The sequence below is a fragment of the Coregonus clupeaformis genome, chromosome 40, assembly GCF_020615455.1.
Source record: "Coregonus clupeaformis isolate EN_2021a chromosome 40, ASM2061545v1, whole genome shotgun sequence".
Taxonomy (NCBI): domain Eukaryota; kingdom Metazoa; phylum Chordata; class Actinopteri; order Salmoniformes; family Salmonidae; genus Coregonus; species Coregonus clupeaformis.
The window spans coordinates 5914606-5923950 of record NC_059231.1 but is presented as its reverse complement, the minus strand read 5'-3'; the positions used below and the strand labels follow the sequence as shown (position 1 = coordinate 5923950).

Sequence of the window (9345 nt, the reverse complement as noted above, 5' to 3'; positions counted from 1 at the left end):
TTCATGTCTTTCATTGTTTTACCCTCCGAGTCTCTCCAGGCTAGGGCCTGTGTATGTGTGTGTGTGTGCATCTATGTGTGTGTGTGTGTGTGTGTGTGAGAGAGAGACAGAGAGAGAGATAGAGAGAGAGACACAGAGAAAGAGAGAGAGAGAGAGAGAGAGAGAGAGAGAGAGAGAGAGAGAGAGAGAGAGAGAGAGAGAGAGAGAGAGAGAGAGAGAGAGAGAGAGAGAGAGAGAGAGAGAGAAGAGAGAGAGAGAGAGAGAGAGAGAGAGAGAGGGGAGGGTTAGGGGTGCAGCAGGTGTAACCTCAGAGCATCCCACCAATCTGGTGATTGGCTCACTCAAAGCGTTCGTAGTTCCTGGTCTGTCTCACCCTGGGTACCATGTCCAGCAGCAGTCTGGAGGGGGAGAAGAGAGGCATGTCGTGTGATAGAAGAGTAGATAAGATGTGCCATAACACATTAAATGATTAAGTATAAAAAAACTACAATCGTTAATTCAACCATTTTTAAAACAAGCACACATAACATTTCAAAAAGACATACATCCACATGAGTAAAGTCATGGAGGATAACACACATTATAAACTGGGTGGTTTGAACCCTTATTGCTGATTGGCTGACATGGTATGACAAAACAATTATTTTTACTGCTCTAATTACGTTGGTAACCAGTTTATAATAGCAATAAGGCACCTCAGGGGTTTGTGGTATATGGCCAACATACCACGGCTAAGGGCTGTATCCAGGCACTCCGTGTTGCATCGTGCATAAGAACAGTCCTTAGCCGTGGTATATTGGCCATATACCTCACCTCCTCGTGCCTTATTGCTTAAATAAAGTCTGGGACTTGTTTCCATTGTGGTCCTCTTTAACTGTAAGATAAGATAATGACTTTATTATCCCCATGGGGAAATGTGTGTCAATATACAGAATGTGGTCCTATTTATGGCTGATGGGTGTGTAGCATGTGTGTCTGTCATGGTTGGGCTCAATTCCAAATTGAATTTGAATTGAATTTGAATTGAAGTAGTAAACAGGAAACAGAATTGCAATTCGAATTTGAATGAAAGGAAATATAATTGAATTCAGTGAAATTCAAATGCCTCTTCTATTCTATAGTAGGTATAGTCTATACAAATATACATCTTGTAAATAAAACATCAAACAGTGAGGGAAAAAAGTATTTGATCCACTGCTGATTTTGTACGTTTGCCCACTGACAAAGAAATGATCAGTCTATAATTTTAATGGTAGGTTTATTTGAACAGTGAGAGACAGAATAACAACAAAAAAATACAGAAAAACACATGTCAAAAATGTTTTAAATTGATTTGCATTTTAATGAGGGAAATAAGTATTTGACCCCCTCTCAATCAGAAAGATTTCTGGCTCCCAGGTGTCTTTTATACAGGTAACGAGCTGAGATTAGGAGCACACTCTTAAAGGGAGTGCTCCTAATCTCAGTTTGTTACCTGTATAAAAGACACCTGTCCACAGAAGCAATCAATCAATCAGATTCCAAACTCTCCACCATGGCCAAGACCAAAGAGCTCTCCAAGGATGTCAGGAACAAGATTGTAGACCTACACAAGGCTGGAATGTGCTACAAGACCATTGCCAAGCAGCTTGGTGAGAAGGTGACAACAGTTGGTGCGATTATTCACAAATGGAAGAAACACAAAATAACTGTTAATCTCCCTCGGCCTGGGGCTCCATGCAAGATCTCACCTCGTGGAGTTGCAATGATCATGAGAACGGTGAGGAATCAGCCCAGAACTACACGGGAGGATCTTGTCAATGATCTCAAGGCAGCTGGGACCATAGTCACCAAGAAAACAATTGGTAACACACTATGTCATGAAGGACTGCAATCCTGCAGCGCCCCCAAGGTTCCCCTGCTCAAGAAAGCACATATACAGGCCAATGTCTGAAGCCAATGAACATCTGAATGATTCAGAGGAGAACTGGGTGAAAGTGTTGTGGTCAGATGAGACCAAAATCGAGCTCTTTGGCATCAACTCAACTCGCCATGTTTGGAGGAGGAGGAATGCTGCCTATGACCCCAAGAACACCATCCCCACCGTCAAACATAGAGGTGGAAACATTATGCTTTGGGGGTGTTTTTCTGCTAAGGGGACAGCACAACTTCAACGCATCAAAGGGACGATGGACGGGGCCATGTACCGTCAAATCTTGGGTGAGAACCTCCTTCCCTCAGCCAGGGCATTGAAAATGGGTCGTGGATGGGTATTCCAACATGACAATGACCCAAAACACACGGCCAAGGCAACAAAGGAGTGGCTCAAGAAGAAGCACATTAAGGTCCTGGAGTGGCCTAGCCAGTCTCCAGACCTTAATCCCATAGAAAATCTGTGGAGGGAGCTGAAGGTTTGAGTTGCCAAATGTCAGCCTCGAAACCTTAATGACTTGGAGAAGATCTGCAAAGAAGAGTTGGACAAAATCCCTCCTGAGATGTGTGCAAACCTGGTGGCCAACTACAAGAAACGTCTGACCTCTGTGATTGCCAACAAGGGTTTTGCCACCAAGTACTAAGTCATGTTTTGCAGAGGGATCAAATACTTATTTCCCTCATTAAAATGCAAATCAATTTATAACATTTCTGACATGCATTTTTCCGGATTTTTTTGTTGTTATTCTGTCTCTCACTGTTCAAATAAACCTACCATTAAAATGATAGACTGATCATGTCTTTGTCAGTGGGCAAAAATACAAAATCAGCAGGGGATCAAATACTTTTTTCCCTCACTGTATATATATTCTAAGTGATTATATTTCTTTATTTTTGTTAAATATGGGGAAAATACTACATTTCCCAGAATGTATTAGTTTAATCCTGAAGTTGACCCTGAGGCCTTCAAAAAGAAGCCAAACAAAAGGAAATATAATTTGCTATTATAGGCACTAAGGTTAAAAGAGTATATGAACATTGTTTCCAGAAAAAAAGTGATATATTCTTTGGTAACTGGAGGTGTGACCTGTCAGATTCAATGAAACTCATTATTTGACTATTTGAATTGCACAGAATTAAATTCTGTCACCCAAAAAAAAAAAAGTTGTTGAATGGGAGTCAATTCCAAAATGAACAATTGATGTCTGTGCATGTGAGTGTGTGTGCATGTCTGTCATGTGATCGTCTGATGTGATTGTCTGTTTACATATGTGAGCATGTCTGTCATGTGATCGTCTGATGTGATTGTCTGTTTACATATGTGAGCATGTCTGTCATGTGATCGTCTGATGTGATTGTCTGTTTACATATGTGAGCATGTCTGTCATGTGATCGTCTGATGTGATTGTCTGTTTACATATGTGAGCATGTCTGTCATGTGACCGTCTGCCATGTGATCGTCTATGAGCATGTCTGTGTGTGCGTGCCTGCAGGCTACACTTCTCTTACTTGACCCCATATGCGAGGATGACAAGTCCGATGATGACGCCGATGGATCCGTCCAGGTACCAGACGTCAGGGTGGTGTCTGAAGACCTCAGCACTGATGAGGATGGAGAAACCCATGATGCCCCCCACCATGGAGTTAAACGCTACAGCCACAGAGAAGACCCACATTAATAACACACCATGGAGTTAAACGCTACAGCCACAGAGAAGACCCACATTAATAACTCACCATGGAGTTAAACGCTACAGCCACAGAGAATAACCACATTAATAACTCACCATGGAGTTAAACGCTACAGCCACAGAGAATAACCACATTAATAACACACCATGGAGTTAAACGCTACAGCCACAGAGAAGACCCACATTAATAACTCACCATGGAGTTAAACGCTACAGCCACAGAGAAGACCCACATTAATAACACACCATGGAGTTAAACGCTACAGCCACAGAGAATAACCACATTAATAACCACATAAGGGAAGACGGAACATGTTGATTACACAAAGTACATTTAATTTTTCATGTCTGTTAATCATAAAACAGTAACAAATCAGGTTTGTTCTCATTCACCAAGAGTATGAGTGTACAGCCTGTTCCTGACTACCATGACTGTTCCTGACTACCATGACTGTTCCTGACTACCATGACTCTTCCTGACTACCATGACTGTTCCTGACTACCATGACTGTTCCTGACTACCATGACTGTTCCTGACCACCATGACTGTTCCTGACTGTCATGACTGTTCCTGACTACCATGACTCTTCCTGACTACCATGACTGTTCCTGACTACCATGACTGTTCCTGACTACCATGACTGTTCCTGACTACCATGACTCTGCCTGACTACCATGACTGTTCCTGACTGTCATGACTGTTCCTGACTACCATGACTGTTCCTGACCACCATGACTGTTCCTGACTGTCATGACTGTTCCTGACCACCATGACTGTTCCTGACTACCATGACTGTTCCTGACCACCATGACTGTTCCTGACCACCATGACTGTTCCTGACTAAAATGACTGTTCCTGACTACGATGACTGTCCCTGACTGTCATGACTGTTCCTGACCACCATGACTGTTCCTGACTGTCATGACTGTTCCTGACCACCATGACTGTTCCTGACTACCATGACTGTTCCTGACCACCATGACTGTTCCTGACTGTCATGACTGTTCCTGACCACCATGACTGTTCCTGACTAACATGACTGTTCCTGACTACGATGACTGTCCCTGACTGTCATGACTGTTCCTGACCACCATGACTGTTCCTGACCACCATGACTGTTCCTGACCGTTATGACTGTTCCTGACCATCATGACTGTTCCTGACTGTCATGACTGTTCCTGACTACCATGACTGTTCCTGACCATCATGACTGTTCCTGACCATCATGACTGTTCCTGACTGTCATGACTGTTCCTGATTACCATGACTCTTCCTGACTGACATGACTGTTCCTGACTACCATGGCGTTCCTTCTTCTTTCACTCTTTAAAAATGATAATATTTGCTGCTACTGTATTCTGAATATCTGGCATCCAGAGCCAGTCAGAACCAAACCTCTTTGATTATTTGTATGCCAGTGCAACTCATCTCCCCCGCACACCAGAAACAGACTGACAGACAGAGACCCTCCCCTAACCAGTCAGTCATGCGCTTCTATCTAGCGTGAAGGGTCTGAGAACAGAACAGCAACATCAGACTTTGGATTGTTGCTTTGTGTGTTGTGAAAACCTGGGGGGGAAGAGTGACAAAGAGAGGGAGGAACGGGTGTAGAGAGCGAGAGAGAGTGATGGTGGGAGGGGGTGAGGCTCTACTTTGATCCTGTGGGAGAGGAGCGTCTACAGCTGAACCACGTACACCAGTCACCCGCCAGCTCTTATTTATTACCATCATTTGTTTTTCTGACTTTCTCCCATTTTTCTCACCTCCCTGGCACAAGGCCTTATATCGCTGCTTTAATTGGCTTCAGTTCAAGTAGGCATGCTGTGCAAGCCTTTGGTCCAGTATTTGTGAGAGTGTGTGTGTGTGTGTGCACAGTGTGTGTGTGTGTGTGTGTGTGTGTGTGTGTGTGTGTGTGTGTGTGTGTGAGTGTGTGTGTGTGTGTGTGTGTGTGTGTGTGTGTGTGTGTGTGTGTGTGTGTGTGTGTGTGTGTGTGTGTGGATGTATGAGTCTTTCCCAGCCTACCGTCAGTGATGAGGGCTCTACTGGTCAGCACTCTCCCCAGCAGGAACTTCAACACAGCCAGGATGATACACATAATCCCACTGACAATAGACACACTGAAGAGGAAGTCATCCTGAGAGAGAGAGAGAGAGAGAGAGAGAGAGAGAGAGAGAGAGAGAGAGAGAGAGAGAGAGAGAGAGAGAGAGAGAGAGAGAGAGAGAGAGAGAGAGAGAGAGAGAGAGAGAGAGAAATGAGGGGGGAGAGAGAGAGAGAGAGAGGAGGGGAGAGAGAGAGAGCAAGAGGAGGGAGAGAGAGAGAGAGAGAGAGAGAGAGAGAGAGAGAGAGAGAGAGAGAGAGAGAGAGAGAGAGTGAGAGAAAGATGAGAGGAGAGAGAGTGAGAGATAGAGAGAGAGAGAGGGGGGGAGTGGGGGAGAGAGAGAGAGAGAGAGAGAGAGAGAGAGAGAGAGAGAGAGAGAGAGAGAGAGAGAGAGAGAGAGAGAGAGAGAGAGAGAGAGAATAGAAAGGACAGTCAGTGTGAGATGAGATGAGATGAGTCAAGGCGTTACAGAGTGCTCTTGTTATGTCCTCAGCAGTGTCATTAATATGAATATGTCCTCAGCCAGGCTTGCAGCATGAGCAGTTGCCTCTCCTCTCCACAAGGTCATTATGTTTAGTCTGGTGCTACACTGCTTCACAAACACATGATGCCTCCTATCCAGTATTAGGGTTCTATTCAATCTGTGTCGCTAAACGATAGAATAGAAATGTGAAAGTAATTTCCTCTATCTAATATGGAGATATTTTCCCTAACAAGGGAAAATACATTTAAATTCCAATATCGCTGTAACACTGAAGTTCCGCGATACGGATTGAATAGAGCCCTTAGTGAAACAAAAGGTGACAAACAGCTTAGTATAGACACGTGTTGTGCTGATACAATATGCTGTATATCCACTGGAAACCCCAAGGCATTGTTAACTCAAATACCTCTAGTAAGTTGTACTCAAACTCAATGAAAAGTCATTTAAATGTTTATGTGGTTCTGACTCAAAACTAAATGAGAAGTCACACCAACTACATTTTTAAAAAGATATGATAACAAATTAACTTTTTTCCCAGCATGCTCTTCTGCAGGTTGATTTTTTGGAATTGAGTTTAATATCTGTGTTTTTGCATGTACTTCGCTGGTTCTAATCCCCGAGCCGACTAGGTGAAAAATCTGTCGATGTGCCCTTGAGCAAGGCACTTAACCCTAATTGCTCATGTAAGTCGCTCTGGATAAGAGCGTCTGCTAAATGACTAAAATGTAAAATGTAAATGTAAATGATTGATTGATTAAATGCTTTTCTACACAAAGATAAAGAATTGTTTTATAAACTAATCCAATCATAAAATTTTTGCACCCATTACTGAAATGGTTTAAATGGCTTAGGTCGTTTCCTCCCACTGTTCTTAACCCTGGCAGTCATTATGAATGCAGGTTGCGGGTGAATACAAATTTCAACTGTTGGATAGCCTAAAGCTGGCTAGATTCCAATAGGAATTACACATCACTATGCAAGCCGGCATAATGTGATTTACAGTTAGGGTTGCAAAATTCAGGTACATTTCCTAGGTTTTTCAATAAATCCTGGTTGGAAAATTACTGGAAATGTTTTTGGGAAAGTTTGTGGAATTTTGCAACCCTACTTGCAGGCCTGATGTGGCCTGTAAACTATGAATTTCAGGCCACTGTATAAGGCCTTATAATATATGTAATGGTTCAATTATAGTGATACTATTCACCTAGGAACTCACTTGGTGAAGGCCACAGGACTGAAAATGAACGAATTCAACTACTATGTCTCTGTCACTAACAAATACAGTAATTGGTGGTAAATCTACAATTCAATCGAAAAGGCAAGGCACACTGGGAAATTATTGGAGGCGTGGCTTAGTGGGGGCGTTAAATTTAAGTAAACATTACTCAAAAGTGGATCCTCCAAGTGGATGTTCAGGTGCACATGAACACTTGCTACACTGCCGAGATGTTTGTTTAGTTTATTTCCATATTGTAACATGTTCTGTGTCTTGGAGCTCCGTGTCTTGTCTGTCATGTCTGTCCGTAATGGGAGTGTGCGCGACTCCATAAGTAAGACGTTTTGCCGCCTGTTGGCCTGCAGAACTATTGTTATCAAATGTGTATTCATTATTGGAAAGTATTCCCTCTTTGAGGATAAGCCAGGAAAGTTTAAGATGCTTATTTAGACGGCATATGTTAATGTGGGTGTAATGAAGATGTCTGTTCATGATTTAATATGCCATATTTGGGTAAAGAGCTCCATGGTTAATGGTATGGTCCATAGGGAAGGGGCATAGGTATAAAGGTACCTGTTTCTACTGTGAGCGGGGGTTATGTTTCTAGCTCTGGTATGTGAACTGTGTGGGGAGGCTGTCTATAGCCTGGTTAACCCCAACCTGCTATAGTTGGTTTGACAGGGTAGGCCTGATTGAGGCTTAAGGTTTTGATTTCTGTTCCAACCTGTAATTTAAGAGTCTGTTCATTTTGTAAATACCTTTCGTAAATTATGTAAATATTCATTGGATTTTGTCATTCACCTGGAACCACCTTTCACTGTTAATAAACTGGACACTATTTTGCACCTGATCCTGCTTCCTCCTGCTAATTACTGCCATTAAGGCTGCTCCAACATCCAGTCCCTACGACATAATACATTAAAAAAGTTAAATTATAAATATTTAGGCAATATTGAAGCGTTAGGTTCGAGGCTGAGGAATAGTAGCTCGGATCGGAAAGGAGGCAGAACGCGTGCTAAGCTTTCCTGAATAACTGGGGCTGCTGGGAGCATAGACCTACAGTATGTGTGTCACGATCGTCGGAGGAAGTGGACCAATGCGCAGCGTGATAAGTGAACATATTTTATTAAATATATACCACAACGAACAAAACAACAAACGATACGAAACGTGAAGTCCTTGGTTACAATACAAACCATACGGAACAAGATCCCACAACACACTGTGGAAAACAGGCTGCCTAAGTATGGTTCCCAATCAGAGACAACAAGCAACAGCTGATACACGTTGCCTCTGATTGAGAACCACACCGGCCAACATAGAAACAAATGAACTAGATAATAACCCTAGCACACAAAACACATAGAAACAACACACCCTGGCTCAACATAACAGAGTCCCAGAGCCAGGCGTGACAGACCTCAAAGGCGCGGACTGCGACCGCGCCAAACATAAACCGAACAGGGAGGGCCGGGTGGGCATTCCTCCTCGGAGGCGGTTCCGGCTCCGGGCTTGACACCCACCCTCCAACAAACCCCCAAAGCGCCCCTGGTCCGGTCTGGCCCTGCTGGCCGGAGCTGGACTGAACACTGGTGGAGCGGATTGCTCTAGCTCCGAGTGGAGCAGCTGACCGGTGCCGACCAGGCACCGGTGGAACAGGCACGGGCTGTGCCCGGACTGACGACGCGCACCACAGGCTTGGTGCGGGGAGCAGGGACGGGCCGGACTGGGCTGACGACGCGCACCATTGGCTTGGTGCGGGAGCAGGGGACGGCCGAACCGGGCTGGACGAGTGCACCACTGGCTTGGTGCGGGGAGCAGGAACAGGCCGGACCGGGCTGACGATGCGCACCACAGGCTTGGTGCGCGGGAGCAGGAACGGGCCGGACCGGGCTGACGTGCGACCCAGGCTTGGTGCGAGGCAGGAACATGCCGGACCGGGCT

At 44.4% G+C, this 9345-nt stretch overlaps 1 protein-coding gene across 3 annotated transcripts in view; it reads right to left on the bottom strand.

Moving 5' to 3' along the window:
- Positions 1-242: 242 nt before the first annotated feature.
- Positions 243-9345, bottom strand: part of tmem163a (transmembrane protein 163a) — a 103353-nt gene continuing 94250 nt past the window's right edge. For 2 of the 3 annotated variants that reach the window (XM_041868958.2, XM_041868959.2), the window contains exons 6-8: positions 5626-5737; positions 3421-3562; positions 243-398 (exon numbers count right to left, since the gene is read on the bottom strand). In XM_041868958.2, coding sequence (XP_041724892.1) covers positions 338-398; positions 3421-3562; positions 5626-5737 — 315 coding nt within the window. In that variant the 3' untranslated portion in view covers positions 243-337. The remainder of the gene's footprint in view (positions 399-3420; positions 3563-5625; positions 5738-9345) is intronic. The other variant, XM_041868957.2, reaches the window with a different exon arrangement.